At 51.1% G+C, this 13521-nt stretch overlaps 1 protein-coding gene and 1 long non-coding RNA gene across 2 annotated transcripts; one reads left to right on the top strand and one right to left on the bottom strand.

Moving 5' to 3' along the window:
* The first annotated feature begins 4053 nt into the window (after positions 1-4053).
* LOC147981558 (uncharacterized) lies at positions 4054-4610 on the top strand. Its single transcript, XR_015599924.1, has 3 exons — positions 4054-4208; positions 4296-4421; positions 4517-4610. It is a non-coding gene; the product is annotated as an uncharacterized LOC147981558 (long non-coding RNA).
* Positions 4611-6240: 1630 nt separating this feature from the next.
* On the bottom strand, positions 6241-7446 carry LOC147981557 (uncharacterized). Its single transcript, XM_087516000.1, has one exon. The coding sequence runs from the start codon at positions 7444-7446 to the stop codon at positions 6241-6243; it is 1206 nt and encodes a 401-aa protein (XP_087372126.1).
* Positions 7447-13521: the final 6075 nt, after the last annotated feature.

Raw genomic sequence — 13521 nt, 5'->3', positions numbered from 1 at the left:
TGGAGAGGTCCACTGGTCAAAGCCCGTCAGTGGGAAGTCAAAGGGCTAGATCTCGTGGTCAACCGCTCCAGGGTTAGGCGGGACGGGGGCCCTGGGGGGTAGCAATGCCACCATAGCGTCATACCGCGCCTCATACATGCGGGGTGGTGTTGTGGCATGTCCGAAGAGGCCGCACGCGTCTCCGATGCGTGGCCCCCCTCACGGACGGCGCCGCCGCCGGCACCTGGAGGGGGGAAACTACCGCATCGGGTCTACACGGAGTGGATTTAGCTGTGGGTTTAGCCCAGATGTTGCTCCCCGGTGTCCCTCTGGGCCGACCCGACACAACCGGGTGGAGAGGTTCACTGGTCAAAGCCCATCCGTGCAAAGTCAAAGGGCTAGATCCCGTGGTCAACCGCTCTAGGGTTAGGCGGGACGGGGGCCCTGGGGGGTAGCATTGCCACCGGAGCATCGTATCGGGCCCTCATACATGCGGGGTGGTGTTGTGGCATGTCCGAAGAGGCCGCACGCGTCTCCGGTGCGTGGCCCCCCTCACGGACGGCGCCGCCGCCGGCACCTGGAGGGGGGAAACTACCGCATCGGGTCTAGACGGAGTGGATTTAGCTGTGGGTTAGGCCCAGATGTTGCTCCCCGGTGTCCCTCTGGGCTGACCCGACACAACCGGGTGGAGAGGTCCACTGGTCAAAGCCCATCCGTGCAAAGTCAAAGGGCTAGATCCCGTGGTCAACCGCTCCAGGGTTAGGCGGGACGGGGGCCCTGAGGGGTAGCAATGCCACCGGAGCGTCGTACCGGGCCCTCATACATGCGGGGTGGTGTTGTGGCATGTCCGAAGAGGCGGCACGCGTCTCCGGTGCGTGGCCCCCCTCACGGACGGCGCCGCCGCCGGCATCTGGAGGGGGGAAACTACCGCATCGGGTCTACACAGAGTGGATCTTGCTGTGGGTTTGGCCCAGATGTTGCTCCCCGGTGTCCCTCTAGGCCGACCCAACACAACCGGGTGGAGAGGTCCACTGGTCAAAGCCCGTCAGTGGGAAGTCAAAGGGCTAGATCTCGTAGTCAACTGCTCCAGGGTTAGGCGGGACGGGGGCCCTGGGGGTACCAATGCCACCGGAGCATCGTACCAGGTCCTCATACATGCGGGGTGGTGTTGTGGCATGTCCGAAGAGGCCGCACGCGTCTCCGGTGCGTGGTCCCCCTCACGGACGGCGCAGCCGCCGGCACCTAGAGGGGGGAAACTACCGCATCGGGTCTACACGGAGTGGATTTAGCTGTGGGTTTGGCCTAGATGTTGCTCCTCGGTGTCCCTCTGGGCCGACCCGACACAACCGGGTGGAGAGGTCCACTGGTCAAAGCCCATCCGTGCAAAGTCAAAGGGCTAGATCCCGTGGTCAACCGCTCCAGGGTTAGGCGGGACGGGGGCCCTGAGGGGTAGCAATGCCACCGGAGAGTCGTACCGGGCCCTCATACATGCGGGGTGGTGTTGTGGCATGTCCGAAGAGGCCGCACGCGTCTCCGGTGCGTGGCCCCCCTCACGGACGGCGCCGCCGCCGGCACCTGGAGGGGGGAAACTATCGCATCGGGTCTACACGGAGTGGATCTTGCTGTGGGTTTGGCCCAGATGTTGCTCCCCGGTGTCCCTCTAGGCCGACCCGACACAACCGGGTGGAGAGGTCCACTGGTCAAAGCCCATCCGTGCAAAATCAAAGGGCTAGATCCCGTAGTCAACCGCTCCAGGGTTAGGCGGGACGGGGGCCCTGGGGGGTAGCAATGCCACCGGGGCATCGTACCGGGCCCTCATACATGCGGGGTGGTGTTGTGGCATGTCTGAAGAGGCTGCACGCGTCTCCGGTGCGTGGCCCCCCTCACGGACGGCGCCGCCGCCGGCACCTGGAGGGGGGAAACTACCGCATCGGGTCTACACGGAGTGGATTTAGCTGTGGGTTTGGCCCAGATGTTGCTCCCTGGTGTCCCTCTGGGCGGACCTGACACAACCGGGTGGAGAGGTCCACTGGTCAAAGCCCGTCCGTGCAAAGTCAAAGGGCTAGATCCCGTGGTCAAACGCTACAGGGTTAGCCGGAACGGGGGCCCTAGGGGGTAGCAATGCCACCGGAGCGTCGTACCGGGCCCTCATACATGCGGGGTGGTGTTGTGGCATGTCTGAAGAGGCCGCACGCGTCTCCGGTGCGTGGCCCCCCTCACGGACGGCGCCGCCGCCGGCACCTGGAGGGGGAAACGGACGCGTCGGATCTACACGGAGAGGATCTTGCTGTGGGTCTGGCCCGGATGTTGCTCCCCGGTGTCCCTTTGGGCCGACCTGACACAACCGGGTGGAGAGGTCCACTGGTCAAAGCCCGTCAGTGGGAAGTCAAAGGGCTAGATCTCGTGGTCAACCGCTACAGGGTTAGCCGGGACGGGGGCCCTGGGGGGTAGCAATGCCACCGGAGCGTCGTACCGCGCCTCATACATGCGGGGTGGTGTTGTGGCATGTCCGAAGAGGCGGCACGCGTCTCCGGGGTGTGGCCCCCGTCACGGACGGCGCCGACGCTGGCACCTGGAGGGGGAAACGGACGCGTCAGATCTACACGGAGAGGATCTTGCTGTGGGTCTGGCCCGGATGTTGCTCCCCGGTGTCCCTTTGGGCCGACCTGACACAACCGGGTGGAGAGGTCCACTGGTCAAAGCCCGTCAGTGGGAAGTCAAAGGGCTAGATCTCGTGGTCAACCGCTCCAGGGTTAGGCGGGACGAGGGCCCTGGGGGGTAGCAATGCTACCGGAGCGTCGTACCGCGCCTCATACATGCGGGGTGGTGTTGTGGCATGTCCGAAGAGGCTGCACGCGTCTCCGGTGCGTGGCCCCCCTCACCGAACGGCCTTATCACTGTCCTGTTGAAGGAGTTTTGGCCTGGCCTATTCTGCCCGCGGCCAGACAGGGACCCGCAGCAGCGGGTTTTGGCCACGAGCTGGGCCCACTACGAGGCTTGCAGCAACGCGGAGTACGGGACGACCGCTAAGGCCGTGATCACCAAATTTTGGGTAAGTTCTCTTCTGAATCACTTGTCTTCAGTTTCGTTCATAGTTTATCATTGAATCACTCAACTCATGCCTTGTTTGCTTCTGGTTTTTGCATGATTGCAGCAACTCTATAGAGTTCTTAACGAGCACAAGGCCAGAGCCGACGTCGTCTTGCTTGCGGCTGCGAAGAAGAAAGCTCGTCAATTGCAGTACGAGGTGCGCTGGGTTGCCGTCTCGCGGTACTACCACTACTACCTGCACCAAAGATGCCCAAAACTCAAGCGCAGAAGCTACGACTTACCTTGAGCAAGGAGCAGTTCATGATGGTAACTATTACTAACTTTTCATTGTTTCAAGCAGTCAACTATATGTTTCGTGCTCACATGTCATGCTTCCAAAATTTGCATAGGTTGTTCCTCGTTGGTGCTATGGAAGGCATGACGGATGGGCGAGTTTGGTGGATAGGTGGCTCGGCACCGATGCAGAGTTTGCTGCCAAGAGCATCAAGGCCCGGGCTAACCGTGGAGACGACGGGACACACGGCCAAGGAAACAGGAACCACTGGGGCTTCAAGGCCATGAAGGTATATCTATGTGCATGATGCATTTTTGTTCTTCTTTACGTCATGTTCTTATGTATGGCTGACTTCTATTTGTCGTTGTAGGAGGACAAGTTGAAGAGGCCGCTCTCAGACATGGAGTCGTGGAAGCTGGCCCGCGAGCGGAGTCATCGCAAGGAGGGCGAGAGCCAGTACTACGGCAAGACCGGGGAGCACCTGGGGTCTTACATTCATCACTATCAGGAGTTGCATCCGGATGTTCCTGTTGCTGAGGTCGCCCAGTCTCAGATCGACGACACGGCGGTGGTGGCCATCCAGGGGAAGAAGAATGGCCGGTATCCGTGTTTCGATGGCTTGATCACTCCTTCGATCTCGTACACACGGCTTCGGGCTAGCAACCCGAGCCAGTTAGAGAGTACGGGGCGTTCACAGACTCCCTTAGCCCGGCAGCATGCTGTAAGTACTTCCTCTTTATCTTTTTCTATCTTGCATTCTCAGTTTATTTTCAGCATTGCTCACTTAGAAACAACCTAAATTATGTAGGCATATAAGGAGTTTGTCGAGCATAGGAATCTCGAGGTGCGGGAGTACTTGAAACGAGTGAAGGCAAACGATGATTACAACCGTCAGATGATGACGGTTAGTTTTGCCCTCTTAAAACCAACCTAAATTTTTGCACTTTCATTCCTTCTGATCTTCTAGTTTGCTTGTTTAACTAACATTCAGGCTATGTTGGCGTCTTGGACTAACCGCACGGATCCACCACAAATGGGACCCCCACCACCACCTGCGGGAGAACCCCCACACGTGCCCACGTTCGATGAATGGGTGGCACTAGGCAGTGATGGTTCGGTTAGTACATTTGCCTAACTACTAGCAAACTAGTTCTCGTTCATGAAACACTATCATATCATATTTACCATTAGAATCTTTTCTGAAACATGTAGGGGACCGGTGGCTCGACTCCTGCTCCGTCGACCCCAGTCACTCCGATCTGGCAGAGTGGTGGTGGTCGCAATGACGGTTTTGGCGGAGGTGGTGGTAGTGGTTTTGGCGGAGGAGGTGCTTTTGGCGGAGGTAGTGGTCGTTATGGCGGAGGTGGTGGTTTTGGCGGGGGTGCTCTTTCTTGATGATTCCGTGCATGTGGCCATCGTGCCATGCCTTTCATATTCCTACTTTTATCATGTTTCATGTCTTGCACTACTTTTATGTTCATGAACTTCCATCGGTGATGATCTTTAGATGATGTGATGAACTTGAGTATGTTTAGATGATGATGGTGAACTTGAGTATGTTTAGATGAACTTGAGTATGTTCACATGATGAATTGTCATATTTCTGCATAATTTCATATTGTTCTGTTTTGAAATGCTGTCAAATGAATTGGAAAAGAGAAAACAGGGGGAAAAAAACTATGCCTACGGCAAAGCCGTCGGCATATATACGCCCAGGAGTTACCAGGGCTTGCCACGTGGCAAACTATGCCGACGGCTTTGCCGTAGGCATAACCCTGCTGCCAGGAGAAACCAGGAGCTGCCACGTGGCAGACATATGCCTACGGCAAAGCCGTCGGCATAGATTAGCCGTAGGCATAGCCCTGCCGCCAGGAGAAGGCGGGGGACGACACGTGGCGCAGGTATGCCGACGGCTTGGCCGTCGGCATAGATTTCCATCTATGCCGACGGCTTGGCCGTCGGCAAACCTGCGCCACATGTCGTCCCCTAAATCGCCAGCGCTGTTGACGGCGCCGTCCGTTGCCGTCAGACGGAAAACAACGCCGATGGCTAAACTATGCCGACGGCTGTCCCACGGCCGTCGGCATATGCACCTATGCCGACGGCTATACTACGCCGACGGTCTGACACATCTACGCTGACGTGATCTACGCCGACAGGGATATGCCGACGGCAGCCGTAGGCATAGATCTATGCCGACGGCAAAGGACCTATGCCGACGGCCCTGGGCCGTAGGCATAGCCCGCGAGTCCGGTAGTGTAGCTTCTTCCTGAAAGAATATAAAATATTTCCAGGGTCCACTCATCGGTTTTGAATGTTGTACTGGATCAGTTGCAAAATTTGAATAAAGATTCTAGTCCATTCAAAAGGACACAATTTGATATTATTCTGAACTCCCTTTTGGGTTGAAGTTAGCTGACGCAGATTAAGCAAAAATTGATAGCTAATTTTAGCGGCCGGTGCATGTGTATAGATATAGCAAGGAACATCAATCCATCTTAACAAAGCAAAAAGGACAAGGCACATTTTGGTTATGCTGAAAACTATGATTTTAGGAGTAATAGAGATGTCAACGAAGTTATTTGGCAACTAAGAGCAACTCCAACGGGCCGACCCAAACGGACGGCGATTTCGTCCGCTTTTTGTCCGTTTGGGCCAGTCGCCCGCCCGGTGTCCTCCCTGTTTTCCATATGGGTCGACAGCGCGCCCAACGCGCCGATCCATATGTGCAGGCGTGGCCGGCTGGCCGCCCAATTTTGCATTGCATTCAACATATGGTGAAATGAAAATTTAACAAACAAAATAGTCCGCCCAAATAAATAGTATAGTTTACAGGCCAAATAAAAATAAAAATGTTTCACATAGTTTTGCAAACGAATAAAAAAATACATCTATTGGTTGCCAACATGAGTCCACATATGCTCAACCAAATCATTTTACAGTTGCACGTGAGTTTCCCAATCACACATGTCTTCATGAAACTGAGTGAACTGCTCAAATGTTGCCGCTACTCCATGCTCAGGCACAACATTCTCACACTGAAACTGAAAGCCTTGATCATACAGACGTTCCGGGCGCTCGTCTTCTACGATCATATTGTGCATGATCACACAAGCAGTCATCACCTCCCATAGTTTCTGCGTGCTCCAAGTATTAGCAGGATACCGAACGATGCCCCATCGAGATTGCAAAACACTAAAGGCACGCTCGACATCCTTTCTAGCACTCTCTTGCTCTTGGGCAAATCTTTTCCTTTTCTCTCCGACAGGGTTGGGTATTATCTTGACAATAATGGTCCACTGAGGATAGATACCGTCACCCAGATAATACCCTTTGTCGTAGGTGTGGCCGTTGACAGTAAAGTTCACCGGTGGACTATTGCCTTCGGCAAGCCTAGCAAACACCAGCGAGCGCTGAAGCACGTTGATATCATTATGTGATCCAGCCACGGCCTCTAGTATGACAGTGCAAGCCCTGACATGTCCCTTATACTGCCCTTGCCAAGGAGAAGGGCAGTTCTTCCACTCCCAGTGCATGCAATCTATACTGCCAAGCATCCCCGGGAAGCCCCTGCTAGCATTCATCGCCAACAAACGGGCTGTATCTTCAGCTGTCGGCTCTCTCAAGTACTTAGGGCCAAACACAGCAATCACAGCCTTGCAGAACTTATACAGGGACTCTAGGCATGTAGACTCGCTCATACGGACGTACTCGTCAATGAGATCACCGGGCACTCCGTATGCAAGCATTCGGATGGCGGCAGTGCATTTCTGATAAGAGGAGAAACCAATCTTGCCGACGGCATCCTCTTTGCACTCGAAGTAGTCATCATAGCCGACCACTCCCTCTCTAATACGGTTGAAAACATGCCTACTCATACGGAACCGGCGGCGGAATTTGTGATGTTTGAACAACGGGTTTGTTGTATCAAAGTAGTCCTTCCAGAGAAGGAAATGCCCGCTCTCCCGGTTACGATTCAACGCCGGAAGGTGGCCCGGAATGGAGCCATGGAACAACGGCCGCTGGTTGTTGAGGTGGTGATGGACCAACACGGCAGCCAATATCTCCTCCTCGTCGTCGGATGACGAATCGTCGGAGTCGCAAAGGAAATTGTGGAAAAAGAACTCGTCGGCGGAGTCCATTTTCGTACCTTGGCAAACTGTCGAACAGCTTGCGGGCATCGAAGAAGGAGACGACCGGCGAGGGGAGACGCGGCGCCCACAGACCAGCTAGCTGCCCGGCCGGCGTCCGACGAGTGTGACGGCGTCCGACGAGCGTGCGGGTCGTCTGTGGCTGGGGCAGCGAGGCGTCTACTTGGTCGCGGGGCGGCAGGACGGTGGAGGAAACAGCGGTGGGGAACCAGCTTGCTCCCCGGCGGCAAAACGGCGGCGGCGGGCTACTGGGGGCAGGGGCGGCGTTGCTGGGCGGATGTGGAGGCGGCGGCAGCTGGAAGAGTCGCCGGCAAAATGGGCGGCGGCGTCGGTGACGGAGGAAGCGGGGGCGAGGGTTGCTTGTTAGCTAGGGGGAGGGAAGGCCAATGTGCCACAGACGAGCGGGTCCGGGGACAGGAGTAGGCAAGCGAGCGCGCGTCCGTCGCGTGTCCGCGCCGACGCAAATCAGGCTAAAAAATGGGCCTGGAATGGGTCGCCCACGGACGAAAAACGGACGCGCATCCGTTTGGGTCAGCGCGTTGGGCCGCCTTTCCTGTCCGCGCCGACCCAAACGGACGGCCGCGGAGGAAATGGGTCGCCCCATTGGAGTTGCTCTAAGAACAGATACAACAGTCCAGACACTGCTAGACCAATAAACAAATACTCCCTCCGTAAAGAAATATAAGAGCATTTAGATCACTACTTTGATGGTCTAAACGTGCTTATATTTCCAACAGAGGGAGTACAGATAATCTACGAATGTGTCAACATTTTTTCAATATTAAAAGTACATGAACATAGTTTGCATGAACATGACAACACTTCGTTTTTGTACTATTGGTTACCATCAAAGAGATGCCTTTAGATTAGACCAAAAAAAGCAACATCTTTATAGCATCAATATCATTCTTAGAACATGCAAATTCAAGTCCGGTTTCAATCAAGGGACAGAAACGGATAATTGATGCTCTATTGAATGGGTCTGGTGCTAGCTCGTGCGTTTAGATCCAAAAAATTAATTTTGAACAGCAAAATAATGGGAACATGAACAATGCATATAGATTAAACCAATAAATCTCAGTACCTTTTTCTATAGTGAATGCAGTCTGACTAGTTTTACTCTGTGTTCCGCCTTTTATCAGTATATATCATTTGTGTTGTTCACAGTGTATCAACTTCTCTTGAGTATCAGAAGAAAGATTGACAACGTGTCAATCCCAAAGCATACATTGTTGTTGGCAGATGACTTGTAAGCAGGCTTGTTGATGGTCTAAAATGTCGATGTGTATGAAGTCCTGATAGCTTAGAATGTGGTACATGTTCTGATTTACAACTGATTTGATTGCAGGAACAAGTCATGCTGGAATGATCTTGCCAAGACTGTTGTTGAAGAGCTCCTAGACATGGTTGATGCTTCACCTATATTGCGGTGAAGAACCTGAAAGCATGTGACTTTCAGGGTAGGATCCAATCAACCTTTTTCTAGATTAACCATGAGATCTTATTTGTGCTAACAACTTGTTGCTAAATTTGTCTACCAGGCATGTCTGTTTGTACAGTGAGCAAAATCACACTTGTGATTAACTCAGAGTTTCCTGGCCAGAAAATCTTAGAGATTGGTAAACTACCTGATACACACTGCTGGATTTTAATTTGCTTTCCAACTATCCCGTGATAGGTCATGAGCACATTTCTGAATGCAAGGGTACCTTTTCGCCATCAGTTCGTGCGAGCATGGGTGCATCGCAAAATTCCAGACAAAAGAAGGCTTGTGACAAAAGGAATTTTCCAATCAGCCTTCTAACTCCTACAGCCTAACATTTATTTTTCACATTAACAACTAAGAAATGGTAAACTAGTAAGCTCGGTTTGCCATTCAGAATATGAATGGATCTAGTCAACATGCTCCTGCTATGACCACCAAACATAAGCACACCTAACCACCGAGCCAAAAAAACAACTTCTATATGCACCATTTCACAATTCAAAAGGGATTTAAAATTAATGCAACCTAACAAAACCAATAGAATAGGCCAACAACAACTGCTATTTTGGAAGTATCCAAAACTCTAGAAGCTCATAGATGATGCAAGGTAAAGATGATGAGGATTCACATGAATTTTCAGTGATCCCAGTCATTGGTATATAAAGTACGGTTTTTAACAATAATGTTCTAATACAGTGCAATGACTTTCTAGCAACCCACAAAGTAGGCTTGTGCACTGCTGGTGCGCACTCGAAGCGCTATGATTATGTTCAGATAAAACTGGAGATTGTGCTTCAATTGCCTAACCCTCCTTCAATTATTTATCATTGTTAGCACATTATGTGGATGTGCTCATAGCCCAATGGTGGGACCGCGGTCGTGTCCTCTATAATGCCGCAGAGCTCCTCCCCATTAGTCTCATTTTTTTTAATGTTGGCACATTATTATTGCCTGCAGATAATTATCCTGATCCACACCTTACACTCGAAAAGCATGATTCTTTCGGTTATTTTCAAGGGATCCATCCCACCTGACTGAAAATGCTTTTGACATGAGCCATGGTACAGTGGCAAGTTCTTGCCCTCTAAGCAACTGATTATCAAGTTAGTTGATTTTCTTTGAAGCTTTGATGCAATTGAGTGTAAACCGAAACAAATACAAGAGTCAAAGCTAATGCAATATGTTGAGACCATTGGCCCCAGAGATCAATTGTGAAGCCCATCTGAAGGTGAACTTTATCTGCATCCAAGCATCATCACCTGACAAAAATGTAAAATCATGACTTTACGTGCTCCAGTGTAAGTTCGCAAGTCACTTATCGAGAATTCATTCATCGACAACTTTGAAGAAACATTCATCGGTACTAAGGAGGGATGCATTCTAGCGGCATACTCGCAGACGAACTGCCCGTCGTGAATGTCCTCGGCGGCGTGCGGCGCCCACCCTTTGTTCCCTTGGTGCACAAGTGCACAACCCGCAACCACATTGTGACGCCGTGCTGTGTCCGCCGGTCCTCGCACGAGGGCCAACACGCGCACCCGTCACCGCACTCGCATGAGCTCCCCATCCCCGCCCCGAGGCGGCATCCGCCTCGACATCGGCGCTGGCACACATGCACCCCTCGCTGCCGCCGCACATCCGCCGGGAGCACGAGCACCCAGCCAAGGGGAGGCCTAGGTTGGGGCGGGGCAAGCTGGGGCCCGGGGTCCGGGACCGTGCACAGCCCCAAGGCTGGGCGAAGGAGGACGTGCAGATGAGGGAAAAGGCCTATAAGGAGTACCTGGTGGCGACAGTGGGTTGGAGGCGGCGGCACTAGGTCTCATGAGGATGCGGGAGGCGCCGGCTTGGAGGTCGGGGAGGACATCTACTGCGCAGGCGAGGAACCCGGGGTGGACCAACCTCCACGGTGGGTCACGGATCTGGACGATGGACGCCGGGTCGTCGAACCCGCTTCTCGGTGTTCCTGCTTATTCTGGACGAGGGGCACCGCCGTCGTGCCGCGAGGACCACACTGCGAGGCCGCACTGCCATCGGGAAGAAGCAGTAGAACCGCGCGCTGCCACCCACCACACCGCGGTGAGGCGCCCTGCGCATCGGCTATTGGTCGCCGCCGCCACTGCGTTAGGCGGCAGCGCCGATCGGCTATTGGTCGCCGCCGCCACTGCGTTAGGCGGCAGCGCCGATGTCTGTGAGGATCGGGGCATGGGGGTTTGTGCCGGCTTGGCGAGTGTTTGAGGGACGTCACGATCTGTGGCCTGAGGAAGCCTAATCGTGGCTACCGGCGGCGGTCATTGCGTTCGTTTGTTCCGTTGAGCGAGTATGAAACACGAGGCGGCATAGACAAGGTGTGACCGTCGGTATCTCGCTTTGACCGGAGGAATCCACCTCGCTTTGTCTCACTGTCCACACGCTGCTTAAAAGCCTCGATGCACCACAGGGGAGTAATTCGTGGGAGCTTAGTAACTGTACTGATGGCTGGCGTGATGGCACGGTCAAACTCACACATGCACCCATCGATAAAGATACACAATCTCCTCCGTGCACAAGACAAATAATAGACTTTCTTAAAAAAACAAAAAGACTTGCAGTAGACGATAATCATTATATTTGTCTGCATAAGACAGGCAATAGACATTACAAAAAAAAAGTAGCAGCATTGCAAGCATATAATTAATCAGAATTGCATAGCTCGGGCGGAGAACCACCAACAAGTTTTATGTTTCTATGCAGCAACACTCCGGAAGAGCTGCCCCCTTACAGATGGTCATGAAGAAACCCATGCCACTACTCTCGCACATAGCTTTGCATCTAGTGTCATCGTAACATGGATCTGGCGTCTTGCACACCATGCGCCGCGGTTTATTAGATTCTGAAAAGAAATAAAAGATATGCACATTTATCAAAAAATATGGGTTTATATAGGTTACTTGAGGTTTGCTTCTGTAAACTACCTTAGAAAAGGTTACAAATTTAAAGGAAGATCAAAGGTGGAGATTAAGAATTATCCCTTCGATAAAAAAAAGGGCTAGTATAATCTGTTATATTCAAATCAATGGTTTCAATGTTTGATCCGCAGGCTGGTGCGGCAATAGACATTGGGTATCTGTGTCGAGGCTGGACATGTCGCAAGCCTATTGCAGCATAATGGTTTGTGTATGCTCGCCCGCCATTAGCAATCTGATTTGATATGAAATTTCTGATCTGTGTCATACAAATCTCTCGATTGAAAATCCACGCTCAAGATCAATTCTACCTACCATACAAGCACTCGAAAAACTACAACTCACTCCATCGAACATGATCAACATTTCAGGCCATCTATAATCAAGAACATTCCAATATTTGTATGTGTAATCACCATAGGCCTGATATACGTCCATGTGGGAAATATTGGATGGTCATGGAGCAGCGGGTGGCATAGAGGCTACTAGCCATTGTTGGTTATAATTTCTTTATCGCAGGTCAGGTTCCACGGTGTTTTGGTCTCTTGATTGTGCCACGGTGGAGATAGTGGTTAGAATTTGTTAATCATGAATGCACGAGATTATCCTTTTTTAATCAATTTTTAACATTCGTGTAAACATTTCAAAAGGGGTGTACCAAAGAATTAGCAATTATAAGAATTTGGAAAATGCATATCGAAATAAGGAGATGTCTTACATACCAGTGAGGGCATGGCAGGATGGCACAGTAGAACATATGGTAGCAAGCACCAAGAAAGCAACAACCATTATGCACACGATCGTCGATCGTGTTGTAGTGCTCTTGGTGAGTGCCATGAAAACAAAGAGATTACTTATATTCTATTCCTCCGTCCTTCTTATGTTCTTGTGTGTTTTGGTGCTGCAAATAAACTCTTTCATTCGCTGCTATTTATATTAGAGAGGCCCAATAGCATCTTATGTAATGATCTCGCATCCAAGTATTTCACCTAAATTATTGTTGGCATATCTTGCTGGTCCTACCACATATTAGGCAAATATTATGCAATGACATCTCATTTATTTCTCATGCAATGGTATTAATATCATGATATTATAGAAAATAGCATATAAATCTTGTTTGGTCACATAAATGCCAAATATTAGGCGATGATCTTCCATTTATTTGTCATCTAATGGTATTAATATCACATTATTATTGAAAACAGCATATATATCCTGCTTTGTCAAATAAGTGTCGCACATCATAGGTATTGATCTCACATTCATGTATTCCTCCTAAATTATTGTTGCCACACCTTGCTGGTTCTACAAAAACATCGTACATTTTAATAGTACTATCTAAATGTAGTGCAAGTTTTTTTATAGAATTAGAATCAAATATTAGGCAAAGATCTTGCATTTATTTCTCTCAGGTAATGGTATTAATTTGCAATGTTATAGAAAATAGTATATATCTTGTTTGGTCAAATAAATGCCGCACATCTACTTTTATTATCCTCTATATTTGATTATTTTGTTGTTGCTGGTGCCTGCATAGAAAAGGAACAGCGGTTGAATTTTGCATTTATAGAAAAGACAAACAAATCTTCGATACTTATCATGCATAGCTATCTCTCTGAAGGTAATATTAACATG

Source organism: Triticum urartu, chromosome 3A, assembly GCF_056163025.1.
Source record: "Triticum urartu cultivar PI428250 chromosome 3A, HENAU_Tu73, whole genome shotgun sequence".
Lineage (NCBI taxonomy): Eukaryota > Viridiplantae > Streptophyta > Magnoliopsida > Poales > Poaceae > Triticum > Triticum urartu.
Note: the sequence above shows the minus strand (reverse complement) of the source record. Positions and strands in the feature narration are given on the sequence as shown.

Bases quoted from the DNA above. Each gene is read 5' to 3' on its own strand.
- LOC147981557 (XM_087516000.1), bottom strand. From the start codon at position 7,446: ATGGACTCCGCCGACGAGTTCTTTTTCCACAATTTCCTTTGCGACTCC.